Here is a 14,998-nt window from a genome sequence, read left to right as displayed (position 1 = left end):
TTGCTCAAATCTTACATTGATTTGTTTGCTTATTTATTGCAATTGCAAAATCCAATAAGAGGGGATGGATGCATTTTGTATTCTTTCGCTCCCTCTACTGATGGTGCATTCATGACCACCAAGGAATTCCTACTTGTGAGCATTCAAGTGATTTGAGGTCGTAAACTCCAAACAACATGAATCCGTGGGCTGCGGGGCCGGTGGATGGGCCGGTCATTTTGTTGTCCCAGTCCGTCCCTGGCTAACGTTGGCCAGTTATAACCGCTTTAACTTTAAATGTTGCAAGATTGCAACTCTCTCCTGCACAAAAACAAACTTCAGTGTGTAATAAACAGCTTAGAAACACGTGGGTGTTGTATTTTCATTTCACACTACAGTAAGTGTCTGATAATCCTGCCATGCTCGCGGTTAGACACGTTGATAGACGTGTAGAGAACGGGAAAACTCGGAACTCAAGGACGATACCCGAGTTTCCCACTTGTATTTACGAGTTGGAGGGCTGTTCAAATGGATTTTTCCCACTCGGAGCGTTTTTCCAAGTTTCTGTGAATGCCACATACATAAAATGGTACGCATAAAGAAATGCCAAATATGGATGTGGGCGGGATTATGTCCAGTGGTTTCTGCCACTCCCCACTCATGCAGGCAGCTTGACTTGACCGTCGTGGAAGATGGCTGCTCAAATACAGAGAGGGGTTCCACAAAGTCAGGTAAAATAATATTTTATTCGACATCATTTCATATATTGACATGTCAATGTTGAAGCAAACCGTCGTGCCACTCCTCCTGTTGTTTTCAAATATTCATATGCTGTATTGATCCGCTCGCATAGCTAATGTTTTTGGATAACATGCTTTTCTATAATGGCTATAGGGCTAAGTCAGCTGCAACCAAGCAAACTGAAAAGACAAGTACCGTATTTCGTATATTATTGCTGAGGATTTTTGTTTGTCGTTATCTAGCTACACTGAACTATGCTTCAGAGGCGTTTGTTATCAGAACCATACCTGGCTATAACAGTTAGCTACATCACTGTGGCTTACAGGCTCCCCTTTAAGTCCGACTGTCTGACGCGTACGTGTCATGCGGTGTTGTTGTGTGGTGTGACGGGCACTATATTGTTGCCCAATGATGGGCCTCAGAGAAACTGTATCATAATAATAATAATAATACCTTTATTTGTAGAGCGCTTTCTAAACAAGGTCACAACGTGCTGCTAAACAAGACAAGAGATCGTAGAAATACATCAGCATATGTCCTTACTTGTTATGTTCTTTCTTTCTTTGCTACTTATGGTAAATGTACCATAAGTGTTGTTGTGTTGCGGCTTTCCAAGTTTATTGTGCAGTGCCGCAGTAATCAACATAGCCACATGAGGGAAATACAATCGTGAACTTTGGAATAAGTAAGGGATAATCAACTACCGAGTGTCTGTGTGTGTGCATTTCTCCTCTGCACTCCCCCAAGACCCTTTCATCACCACCCCTCTCCTCTGTCCTACATCCTCCCTCCTCATACCCTCTCATCCCCACCCCCACTGTCCTTGAGAGAGTGTGGTTGGAGTGACACTCTGGCAGTGCTTGGAAAGAGTGGGGCTGGCAGCTACATAGAGGAGAGGGAGGGGAGTGAGTGAGTGTGATGTGACAGGATATGTGATAGGACAGCGGCTCCACTGCATGGAGTCAGACATTGTCTGCAGTTTGTATAAATAAAGTCTGAAAATGTTTTGTCGCGTGGTTGTCCCTCGTATTGGGTATCAAGCATGCCAAATGTCCCTTGCAAAGTAATTTAATAGTGAGCAAGGGGAGTTAGGGAGCTAACTTTGCTTGCTTTCACTTTCGTTTCCTTCTCTTGCTATTCCTATAAGTATGACTCACAAGCACAAACGTGTTGTTGTGTTGCAAAGTGTGCCAAGAAAACATTCCCCACACCATTACATCACCTCCACCATGAGAAGGTGTACAGGTGTTCCTAATGTGTGGAATTGATTCCTATGCAAATCATAGACCCTATAAAACAAAGATATTATTCCAAAATTCTTGGTCAAAGTTAGGGAGCTAACTTTGACCAAATCCTGAGTTGGAGCTCAAGTTACCCCTTAGAGTCTATTCCTCAAGTAGGTGTGTGTTTATTTTTTCATTTGGTAAGCTTGATGCCAAGTACTCGGGACAACCACACAACGAATCATCAGAGTGAGTGAAAATAGGGTTTTATTCGGCTATGTCTTGGCTGGGTCATTTTTATTCCACATGGCAATGTCTACAAACCATGCCGTCCATAGGACTTGCCCGGAGGAGGATGCTCTCCAGGCTAGATGGAGGTAGCTAGGCTATGTTTTTCATTGAATATCAGCAGTGTTATATAAATTGTCCTCTCCTCCTTCCTTCACAGCTCTCCCCCAAGTATCTCCACACAAACTCCACCAGCCACACCTGGCCCTTCAGCGCCATAGCAGAGCTAATAGGTGAGTCGTCATCAGTGGGGGCTGCAAGACATGGACTAAATATCATATTGAAATAACCTTGCTAGATATTGCAATAGCGATATTACTTGGTATATACTGTTTAGGCTACACACGCAAAAAGACACTTAGCTGAAAACATTGATATTTCTTATTTATATCCACCTGACATGGTTAAATAAAAACAAGTGTCAAAGTAAAGAACAGTGACTATATCTATATAGACATACACTCTCCAAACACTTTATTAAGAACGCTATACTAATACTGGGTAGGGCCTCCCATTGCTCTCAAAACAGCCTCAATTCTTCATGCCATTGATTCCACAAGATGTTGGAAAAATTCCTTTGAGATTCTGGTCCATGATGACATGCTTGACATGCATGATTTTTCAGGTGCACTTTCAAGCTGTGAATCTCCTGTTCTACCACATCCCAAAGGTGTTCTATTGGATTCAGATCCAGTGACTGGGAAGGCCATGAAGAACACTGAACTCATTGTCGTGTTCATGAAACCAGCTTGAGACAACTTTTGTTTTGTGACATGGTGCATTATCATGCTGGAAGTAGCCATTAGAAGATGGATAAATTGTGGCCATGAAGGGATGCACATGGTCAGCAATAATACTCAAATAGACTGTGGCATTCAAGCGATGATTGATTGGTATTAACAGGCCCAAAGTGTGCCATTATTATTATATGTGTAAGCTGTATAAAGACACCTTTGTTGTTTGCTTAACCTGACCACTTACTTGGATACATGGAGGGGTTGTTTTTGCACCATTTGGGTTTGAATTTACAAACAGTGCTTTCACTTTCGTTTCCTTCTCTTGCTATTCCTATAAGTATGACTCACAAGCACAAACGTGTTGTTGTGTTGCAAAGTGTGCCAAGAAAACATTCCCCACACCATTACATCACCTCCACCATGAGAAGGTGTACAGGTGTTCCTAATGTGTGGAATTGATTCCTATGCAAATCATAGACCCTATAAAACAAAGATATTATTCCAAAATTACATGAACTATTATCCTTTCATTAAGATGGACTCAATTCAACTTATTGAGTGATTCGTTGATGACATTTTTGCATTTTAGATCATTTTAAGAGTGTCATAGCAAAGGGCCTGAATACTTATGTACATGAGGTATTTCTGTATTTCAATTTTAACAAATTAACTGAAATTTCTAAAAACCTGTTTTCGCTTTGTCATTCTGGGGTATTGTGTGTGGATTGATGGCAAATTGAGGTTTTGTGGAGCTGGAGCCCAGATGGCAGATGAGGGGCGGGGGTTTAGACTGGACTGGACTGGACTGGGCTGGGCTGGGCTGGACTGGCAGGCCGGTTTGGCGATGATGTGTTGGCTAGGCCTCCATCACCAAACTCCACAAAATGGTGCCAGACTGTGGTCTCTGATCCAGACCAAAATAAGTCTTTCTGAAGGCTTTTTTTTTCTCTTTGCAATATGGCTTTGGATTAAGCTCCACTTAGCCTAGCGTAACCATGGTGAGGTTATATTGACATATTTGTTTCGAACATCAAGTCTTCTGGTATGGTCAAGAGTCAAGGCACTACTGAGTCATTGATGGAATGTGATTGGAATATAATAGTAGTGCAACATGTTTTAGATTTTCAATAGAGAAACATACCTAGTATATTCTTACTGTGTAAATATCCGTAAGGTGACGTTTAGTCCGTGTTGTTATGAACCTATGCTCACTGATTCCTTCTGTGTGTTTGTCCCAGACAACGCCTACGACCCTGACGTCAGGGCCAAGCAGTTCTGGATCGATAAGACACTGATCAATGGCCAGGATTGTCTCACCTTCATGGATAATGGACACGGGCTGAACTATGAGAAGATGCATAAGATGCTCAGGTATGGACTCCTACCTGTCTTTACTGGCCCTCTCAATGAGCCTTGGGGTCTCTGAGTCGTTGGGATAAATTAAGATTTAAAAAAAATATATACAAAAAATATATAAAAAGTCACAACTCCCTCCCTCCCTCCTCAGCTTCGGTTACAGTGACAAGAAGGCCATAAATGGTCATGTGCCAATTGGTCTCTATGGTAACGGCTTTAAGTCGGGGTCCATGCGTCTGGGTAAAGACGCCCTGGTGTTCTCCAAGTCTCGGGACGTCATGAGCGTGGGAATGCTCTCCCAGACCTACCTGGACAAGATCAAAGCCGAGCAGATCATTGTGCCCATCGTCACCTTCCAGCGCATCTCAGACAAGTATATCCTTAAGCAGGGAGACTGGAGAGACACACACACACACACACACACACACACGGCATTTAGCAGACGCCTTTATCCAAAGCTACATACAACAGATACATTTGTTTAAGTAAGTGAATCATCTATCCAACAGTCATCATAAGACAAAGTATTCAATGCTCACACCAGTAATGCCAGTAGGCACATTTTTTTTTTTTTAATTTTTTAAAATATATTTTATTAGCAGGAGAGAACTTGTACAGGGGGGTAGCAGGGAAGAAGAGGTCTCGGGGTTAGGGTTAGTATAGGGGGGATAGTGAGGGTGAAGCGGTCTTTAGGAGGGACTGTTGAGATGTTGCTTGAAGAGATGGGTTTTTAATCTACGGCGGAAGATCGGAAGTGACTCTGTGACACACATACACACACACACATACACACACACATCATTGTGCCCAGCATCGCCATCAGTAACAACACTTAAGCAGGTTACACATGCCAACGTGCCAACATTTAAATGTGTCTGACACGACGTATAAATCACACACACACACCAACCTGAATTCTATGAGACATTTGTACATTTGTTAAGTGTTATTCTTGCGTGTTGTCCTTGACCCCTAGTCCACTCTGTGTGTGTGAGAAGCACAAGGCCAGTCTGAAGGAGATCCTGACTTACTCTCTGTTCAAGACTGAGAAGGAGCTCCACACGGAGCTCGGCACCATCAACTCCACCTGCTCCACCGGGTCCACAGGCACACGCATCATCATCTGGAACCTGCGCAGGTCTCACACACACACACACACACACACTGGGGTTGTACTATATGTTTAAACAGTGGAGTGTGTTTGGAACAAGTAAATGTATGCCGCATGCATTCATAATGATGTGTATGTTACTGGTCTACAGAACATCAACAGGAACAACAGAGTTTGAGTTGAACGACCGCTACGACATCCAGATCCCGTCTGACGTGTATGAGACCACGAAGGAGAGATACAAGCGACCAGAGCGGTTCACACAGTCTATCCCAGAGAGTGACTACTCACTGCGTGTACGCTTTCAGGATTACTAACTCGTAACACACTATACTGTACCCAAATCACATCAAGGGTGTAAGGATGAGATATTTCATCCTCTGTGGTGGGGCTGCACAATCTAGACAAAATACCATAATGCGATCAGTTTTGCTAAATATTGCAATAGCGATATGACTTGCAATATATCAAACACGTAGGTGGACACTTGATCTTTCCACTTGACACGGTTGAAAACGAGTGTCAAACATGAAACAAATAAAAGGAAAGCGTAAAAGAGTAAATGTGAGTCGAGTGCATTTCAAGCACGTTTTTGTTTTATTTAGTGAGTGTCAAAGAAAGGCCAATATCAGCCTCCGGCGATATGGAAATTGCACATGTTTATATTGCGATATATCGATAGTTAAACAATATATATTGTGCCGTGTTACTCTGTGGTGGGGCAATGTCAGTTAAGTTATGTATTTCCACATTTGGTACTTTGCTTCTTGTTCATGTGTGTCTTAATGGATGTGTGTGTTAATGGATGCTCACTGTGTGTTGTCTGTGTGGGCAGGCATACTGCAGCATTCTGTACTTGAAGCCCTGGATGCAGATCATCATTCGTGGACAGAAAGTGAAGACTCAGCTCATCTCCAAAAGCCTGGCCTACATCGCAAAGGACCATTATAAGCCCACCTACCTGGTATCCTACCAACCCAAGAGCCTCTGTACAGTAGCTGTGTGTGTGTGTGTGTGTGTGTGTGTGTGTGTGTTAGTTACACTTTGTTTGCCTTCCTGTGGAACTTGTCCTTAAATCTGGTGCCAGTCCAAGCGTGTCCCCATCACCTTTGGGTACAACACCAAGAGCAAAGATCAGTACGGGATCATGATGTACCACAAAAACCGTCTCATCAAAGCCTATGAGCGATTAGGCTGCCAACTCAAGGTGTGTGCGTGTGGGTGGGTGCACGCGTGCATGCGTGTTTTTGTCTTAGAAGATGTGTGTATGGTATGTGAACTATTAGCAAAAGGCAAGAATTATGGACACAGACATACAGTGACTCCCAGGTTAATTGTAGCTATATGAGAAACTATTGGTTTCCTCCATCACTAGGCACCAGGTTTGGTTTGGCAAGGGTCTGTGATCAGCTTACTCACCAAAGTCTAACCTTAACACAAGAGCCACAACACCAAGCTGACCTTCGATCAGTGTTAAGGAAGCAGCTTCATCCCTCTGCCCATCGCATGACCAGGGAAACAAAAATAATCTTTCTAGCACTGTGACGGCCAATGGCACTTGTTAACTTATCAAAGGTTTTACTTATGATGACAGATGTATAGTTGATTTTCACTTACTTTAGACAAATGTACTTATTGTAAGTGGATAAAAGCGTCTGCTAAATGACTTAAATGTAAAACATAAAAAATATTTAAAAAGACCACATCTGTCCCCTCCAGGCCAATGTCAAAGGTCTGGGGGTCATCGGGGTCATAGAGTGTAACTTCCTGGAGCCCACCCACAACAAGCAGGACTTTGACAACACCGACAAGTACAGGTAAAGCAGGCTGATACTATGTTCACAAACATATATTCCCAAGGAACTACTGGACTGCACTCGTCTCTGAATGGGAGAAAAAGAGACTTATAACATGACAAATGTCAAACGATTGGCTTAAAAATAACAGCTGTAACATTTCACAGTCACATGACGAGAGAAAATATTTCCACTTTCCCTAATCGATAAATCAATAAATAAAGAGTTTGATTATTGATTTCTCTGGGTAGGAACACCATGAACAGCCTGGCCGTGAAGCTGGAGGAGTACTGGAAGGAGATCCTCTACAAGAAGGCCATAGAGAACCCTAAAAGCACCACACCAGTAGAAGACACCATGTGAGTACAACACCTTTCAACTGAGGCCCCGGCCACACCAAACTATGCTGTCCTTCAATGATGGATTAAGCCAATGGTTTCTCTATGGGAGTCATCAGTTGATGGACAGTGGAGATGACAAGAGGCAGTCCGTTTCATGCGTTTTGGCAGTTTTTTACGGACATGTTTTCACAGTCCGTTTGTCCTTTTAGCCAATTAGAAACTAGGTTTCGTACTGAATTGCTAGTTGCATTGTTGTAAATTATTGGTTTATAATATCTTGCTGTGTGACTTTGAATGCCGAATAACTCTCTTGTTCAGTGGCATCATTTTAGCTAGCAACTGTGCTAATTGACTGCAGACCAAAGAGCTAACGCTACTTTGCTAAATTCAGCCATTTCAGTGGGCACTCCAGTAACGGCAAACGACAAGTTTATTCATAAAAATCTATATATGTATATATTTTGCTCTGGGAAAAAAAAGTGACACAGATTTTCTATCATTTCGGAATGTGAGGCTGACGCACATCTTCGGTGTGTTATCGGTGGAATATGTGCCGATACAGATATTTCTGTTAAAGGCCAATATTGGCTGATAATATTGGTGCTCATATGTGCTCTAGTTGTTATGCTCTGTGTGTGTGCGTGCGTTCCTGTGCTTTTGAATCAAACATCTTTCCTCTGTATTCTTACCCATTCTCTGCATCATGCCATTTCCCCTCTCTCACTGGATCCCCCTATGTCCATGCCCTTCAGGAAGCGTCCGGACCAGAACTGGGTCCAGTGTGATACCTGTCTACAATGGCGGAAGCTTCCGGATGGGATTGACTTCGACAGGCTCCCAGAAAAGTGGTTTTGCCACATGAACCCAGACCCCCAGTTTAGGTGACCCAACCCTTCCTCTGTCTGGGTGGGTGGGTGGGTGGGTGTCTGTCTGTCTGTCTGTCTGTCTGTGTCTCAATGGACAGTCAGTAACATAGATGTGTCTTTTCAGGTCCTGTAATGTGGAGGAGGAGCCAGAGGACTCTGATGACGACCAGCCGTCGTACCAAAAGACCTATAAGCAGAAGTGAGAGCCTAACCATTACCATGTCATATACAAACAGTCCAAAAGAATTTATTGTCATGTGATATTTGCACATTTGGAATAACGGAACACAGTGGTGACCCTACACTGTTAGAGATGAATGTATTGTCATTGGACAAATATACTTTTTTTCCTGCTGTTTCAAATAGTTCAGAATGGCAGTGTTCATGTGTTGTTGTTGTTTTTTTACTGTATCAATCAATCTTCCTGTGATCTGTTTGACGCAGAGAGAAGATGGACAAAATGGTGCAGGAGAGGCAGAGGCAGCAGGTAACCTTGTTAGTTTGTGTGCGTGATCTGGCCCCACCTTGGCTCATGCTTATTTTATGACGTATGTGTTTGTTGTGTTTACTTCCCCTTGTAATTTGTCCCTGTCACCAGGCCCTCAGCTTGTCAACATGTGTATTTTTTGTTCCACACCCTGCCCTATTGTATGCGTGCGTGCCTGTGTCTGCCCGTGTGTGTGTGTCAGTGCCTGGACTTGTCTCATGCCCAACCCTGTGTGTTTGCCAGCTTGAAGAGCGGCAGAAGCAGGAGGAGGAGAAGCGGCTGGCATTGCTGGCTCATCAGAATGAGGCTCTGATGCTCCAACAGGATGACCTGAAACGCCAGCTGGATCAGACGGTGGGTGTGGGGCCGTCATCTTGGTGTGGTCGAACAGACATACAGCATCAGGTGATGTCATTCCTATGCCACACTCTGAGCCTCGACCGACCCGTCTCGTAGGACGTACAACCCAATCTTCAGATCTGATTAGAGAGATTAGAAAGCATCCCCGATCCTATATTGTGAGATTCACGCATCCTCCCATTGCTTTCTATAGGACTGCTACTTCTATTACAAAACCATGAAAACTTGATATACATCGTTAATCGTTAGTTACTGTTTTGAAGTTTTAAGTCACTTTTAGAATAATTTATACGCACCGTTAAGTTTCCACAGCTGCGGTTAAAGCACCGTTTCGTTTCATGTGAAATGTGAGTTGTTCAGCTGGCTGGCTGTGAGTTGTTCAGCTGGCTTTCAAGTACATTTACAAACAAAAAAAACAGCTGCACCTTCAACTCCCAAAGTAAATTTGCTAGTTTTCCTATAAAAGAAAACATTCGCTGGAGAAAAACATTCAAATAATTGGCTTTTAATTGAATGCATTTTTCAGTTACAAGGACTCTACACATTGGAGCCAAGGTAATGATATGACAGCACATTTTAGCCTACTTTTAATCTGTCCTTTAAACGGTTGCGAGATACGAGACGGATCAGTGCAGACGGAGTCTGAACTCTGAAGTCAATGAGGCATAGAGAGACACCAAGTGGAGAGTGTGGAAAATAGTAGACAGCATGTGAATGAGTTCAATTATCCTGGTTCCAGAGATGATGATGATGATGGAGGTAATGAGATGTTTCGGCCCGACGAGGATCTTAGTTGACCTGACGAAGATCCTTGTCGGATGGGAACGTTGTTTGTTTAATAAAGGTATGAGGTGGAGCGTCTGTGTGTGTTCTATTCATTCTATCCTGACTTTCCTCATCCCTGCACCCTAACGAAGGATGTGCGTTTGGATAACTGTTGAAAATAGTTACAACATAACTATTTTAACTAACAGCTGAAACAAAAGCCCACAGACTCTCATGTTGTTCCTCGTGTCATCTGTAGGCTAGGGCAATAGCCCATTCACCAGCTGCTCCAGACACGCCCAAGGCCAGGGTTAAGAGACCACGAGGAGGGGCCAGGTCCTCTACCCGGACACAAGCAGGTAACACTGTTGTTTGAACTGTGTGTGTGTGTGTGTGTTAGTGTGCAATTGTGTGTTTTCGTTCAGTTCTGTTGTGAATGAATAAGTGTGTGTTGTTGCTTGTGTAATGTTTCTGTTAAAGAGGTCATCTTTTAGGAGTGATGTTTGTGGAGGGATGATGATGATGATGATGATGAGGCGATTGTTATGGTGATGTACAGTACTTGTGAATGTAGAAGCTGGTATTTCTCTCCCCCTCTTTAGAACCCAGTCCATCCTCAGACGCCATGCCAGTCATCTCCAGCGTGTTCTTGTCAACCCCTTCAAGGTACACCGACTGCCTGAGTGGTGTAGGAGTCTCTGTCTCGCCTTTTGTCCTCCAGCACTAGTGGTTGAATAATGCATTAAATCCATTATGCGATGGGCCTAATACCCCCACTCTACACCCCGCCCCCCCCTTACTTTAGAATGAAGACAACCCAATCAACAGCCTCCAGACGGAACTCTAAAAGGCCCAGGTTAAATGTGTCCAAGACACATGATGAGTTGGAGAGCGCATCACCGGAGGCGAGCCAGTCGAGCCCTGTAGATGACGATGACGATGACATCATTGTCTTAGAGACAACAAGTACTCCGAGGCCCAGAAGGCCATCGTTCGACGTGGCCACGGTCAAGCAAGAGACCTGCAGCGATGAAGCTGCCCTGGTCACACGGCCCGAGGCCAGCACCGCCACAACAAGCAGCTCCAGGGAGACAGTGGCCATGACGACAGCAGCCATGGCAACCAGCCTTTCCCCACCGACCATTTCAGAGATGCAGCAGGTCGGCGTGACCACTCAAACAGAGCTGCCGAACATAAAGAACGAAGAGGAGAAGAAGAAGAAGAAGGGGAGTAATGAGAGGGAGGGAGGGAGAGAGGGGGAGCAGGTTAATGGAGATGCACATCCAGAGGCTCAGAACCCGAGGCAGGAGAACAGAGGCAGCCCAGCGGAGGACAGGGAAGAGGACGCGGATCAGTCTTCTTCTCCTGCCAAGTTGGGGACGGACGCACCTATGCTGCCTGCCACCGACCTGCAGAGCATGTCCAAGGTCCAGGAGCAGCAGGACCGCCTCCTGGAGCTGATGCAGGCAACAGCTGAGGAGAGAGACGCGTACCGGGACCAGGTCCACAGCCTCATCTGCAAGGTTCACGACCTGGAGACCAGCCTGGCGGCCCGTGCCCCGAACAACGTCAAGAAAGAACGAGAGGAGGAGAGCGGAGAGGATCTGAAACGGCTGTACGAGGAGGCCAAGCGAGAGGCGGAGGAGCTGAGGCAGGAGAGGGACACCTTGTTGGCCGCCGGCCAGGGGAAGCCCGGTCCGGCCCAACCCGAGGAGGAGAACAGGGTCAGCGATGAGATGGCCCTCCAGGTGGATGCTCTTCTCCGGGCCCTTGACCAGAGCAACAGGGAGAGGGATGAGTTGGGCTGCAAGGTGAGAGGTCACATCCCGTCACTCGTGGGGGAGGCTGGTGGAGGTAGAAATCGGAGGACGGGCTCATTGTAATGCATGGAACAGAACGCGTCTGTGTGTGATGCCATTCCTTATTCCATTCCATGCATTCCAGTGAGCCCGTCCTCCGCTGCTGTCACTCATGGCTTGTTTAAACTTGATCACTCCAATCTATGGCAAAATACCATTTAGAGTCCATTAGCATTCAATATTCGCAAGCCGAACATGTGGCGATCGGTCAGCACGATGGATGTCAGATGAGAGAACTTTTAAAGGTTTATTCTTCTTATTCCCCGTGTCCCCCCTCCGTGTCCCCCTCCCACCAGGTTGAGTGTATGGAGGGGGAGAGGGCTGCCCTCACCCCTCGGTGTGAACGACTGCAGAGTGACCTGGCAGAGGCCAGGAGAGAGCTGCAGGAACGCGTGGCGGCGACCCAGAGCACAGTCAGCCCTCCTGGTGGTTCTGGGACGGTGGCAGGCGCACAGAACAACCAGCAGGGGGCAGATTCTACCTCTCAGCAGGGAGACAGGTAGGAGATAGGAGGTTGAGTTAACTTCCATTTGTTGACGTTGCCAAATACAGTACTAACCTGCTCTCAGCATTTACCAGCCAGTATGGGAGGGTATGTTCTGAAGTCTTGGAATAGTTCCGAAGTATATTATTTCTCTCTCTCTCTGTCTCCCCCCCCTCTCCCTCTCAGCCTCAGGGAGCTGCGTCGCACTGTGGGCCGACTCCTGGTCACCTATGTGCCGGCGCTTGATCTGGAGCAGGTCAACTATGACTGCAATGTCATTGATGAAATCTTGGAGCAGGTCCTTACTGACATGGAGTCCATGGGGACTATGTAGGGGGCATGGTTCGGGAGACGGAGAGGGATGGCCCCAGAACTGTGAGGGGAGGCAGACCTGGGGACGATCAAAGAGACTTCCTGCATCTCCTTTTGCCTCTCCTTTTCATTTATTTTTAACTCTTACACTTTTTAAAGATTTTACGTGTAAAAAAAATAAATAATAATAATAATAACTGAAATATGTATATTTTCATTGTATGTACTGTACATACATTTTTCTATGTCTTTTTTTTTCAAATTGCGATTAAGAATGCAGCTAAACCTATTTTGCACTGAAGCTGGTGGATTCAACTGAGTTGGACCTCTCATTCTCAAATAGACTTAATTTTGCAGAGAGCTTAAAACCAGAGACCTTAATGTCCCAGAATGACGTTCTGCTCTTGGTTTTAAGGCCTCTGGTATTCCTCAGCCGTCTGGAGCAGAGGATGAGTGCAGAGATGTTTTCACAGCTTTTTTTTTTTCTTTTTTTCTTTGTTTTTTATACATTTGTGATATTGTTACTTGTTCAAAATCTATTTTTTTTATTCTCAATTGAATTACCTGTTTGTTTGTTCTATTTACCCCAATGAATGTCTGGCTCCTTTTTTTCAAAGGCAAGAATAGTGTTTATATGGTATACTGTTATTTATGCTATATAAAGAATATATATATATATATATATTATTATATTATTATATTTTGTAATGGACAAATTCAGTTGCCACTTCAACCACAGTTCATGATCAGTGGCAATAACTAATCAGTGGCAGTAACACAATTATTATAAGTGATCAATCAGACAACTAAGTGTTGAAACAATTGTTGGGTTTTGTAATGTTTACATGCTGTGTTGGAGAAAGTGTTTCTATAACTGATTTTAAAACAATTAAAATATCAAATATCAAATAGATAATTCTAGTCAAACCTGTGTGACTGGGAGAATGTGTGATCTGATCATTTCGGAATGTCTATGGTTTTTAGACTTGACAGCCCTCTAGTGGTTGAATCATTAGTTTTAATACAGATGAATCTGTGACTCTTAAAACATCCAATCCTAACACAATTTTGTATATGACTTATGATAATAGTTGTATACCCAACATTTTAAGACAGTAAGCAAAGGTAAATCTGTTTTGTACATTTGCCCATAGGTGGTGCTACAGGCTCCAAAAAGACCAGGCTACGTGACCTAACCAGGAAACCTGCCTCAGACAGGCTGTTGATTGTGTTGATGGGCTCATGTAAGATGGGGGGGAATAACAGTTCTATCATTGAATTGAGCTTGCACACAAGGAGGGGAATGGTTCTTGCAGGCTGAAAAATCGCAGTGAACATATTCACGAGAAAACATTAGTTAAAACAGACTTTTACTCAGTTTGATGGATGATTCTGAGCACAAGCCCAGTGTAACTGCTAGAATGCATCAATACATTGAAGCCTATCTGAGGTCACTTTCCAAGCTATAACACTTGCAACACGCAAACATGAATGATAATACACAACTATGTGCTGTTATTACACTCTAATACAGGTTACATATATACACACACACACACACACTATCAGCCACTTGTTTTGAAATGTATATGCCCATGATGACCTACTTTTAATGATAAAACTAAATTGCAAAACATGTTTCTTAAACCCATTTGAGCAGAATAGGCTACAGTCAACAGAACTTTATCCACATTTGCATTTAGCCAACTTAAATAAGTACTGATAAAGCGGGTGTTATTAAAAAAAAAAAAAAAAGACACAGGATCCATTAACAATTTCCAATAACAATTATCTTCAGAAGGTAAATAATGAAGAATGTGAAAGATTACCTTAAGAAGGACTCCTTATCATGAGTAGAGACCACAATAACTCCCATGCTTTTATTTCTGGGGGAATTCATGATAAATATCCTACAGTTACCAAATATGAAATGTTTTTGTCAAAACTCACATCACTGGTGTCGCATTGTCTGCTGATTCTGATCATCATGGGACCTTTGGGTAATCCATGGCCGTATACTAGTAAACAGGTCCAGAATAACTTGTAATAACTTGTAATTTACAAAGTATGCACATGAACCAAAGCATGGATGCACATTGTGTTGATATACTTTTAATTTCTCTAACTAAGTACATGCGTTGTTTTTCCTCGAATATCAAACATTCCACCTACTGTCTGTGCTTTGGTCTCTCTGTATCCAGTGAGTGCCAAGTGAAACTCGCGTGTATCCAGCTGTGATTTGGTAGACTACGGGCTTGTTTGACTTCAGAATTGAATCTGACTAGAATTCAGA

The 14,998-nt window shown here is 43.8% G+C and overlaps 1 protein-coding gene across 1 annotated transcript; it reads left to right on the top strand.

The window, feature by feature from the left end:
• Window positions 1-647: 647 nt before the first annotated feature.
• On the top strand, window positions 648-13,603 carry morc3a (MORC family CW-type zinc finger 3a). Its single transcript, XM_083682256.1, has 19 exons — window positions 648-710; window positions 2,392-2,464; window positions 4,207-4,339; window positions 4,476-4,697; window positions 5,301-5,462; window positions 5,587-5,731; window positions 6,271-6,399; window positions 6,523-6,642; window positions 7,155-7,252; window positions 7,483-7,590; window positions 8,325-8,453; window positions 8,563-8,637; window positions 8,883-8,925; window positions 9,169-9,279; window positions 10,310-10,409; window positions 10,653-10,716; window positions 10,856-11,861; window positions 12,206-12,408; window positions 12,580-13,603. The coding sequence occupies exons 1-19, from the start codon at window positions 672-674 to the stop codon at window positions 12,725-12,727; spliced, it is 3,108 nt and encodes a 1,035-aa protein (XP_083538382.1). The 5' UTR covers window positions 648-671; the 3' UTR covers window positions 12,728-13,603.
• The last annotated feature ends 1,395 nt before the right edge of the window (window positions 13,604-14,998 follow it).

This window comes from Argentina silus (assembly GCF_951799395.1).
Source record: "Argentina silus genome assembly, chromosome: 12".
NCBI classification, from domain to species: Eukaryota; Metazoa; Chordata; class Actinopteri; order Argentiniformes; family Argentinidae; genus Argentina; species Argentina silus.
The sequence above is the reverse complement of the archived record's forward strand: the minus strand, read 5'-3'. Positions and strand labels throughout refer to the sequence as shown.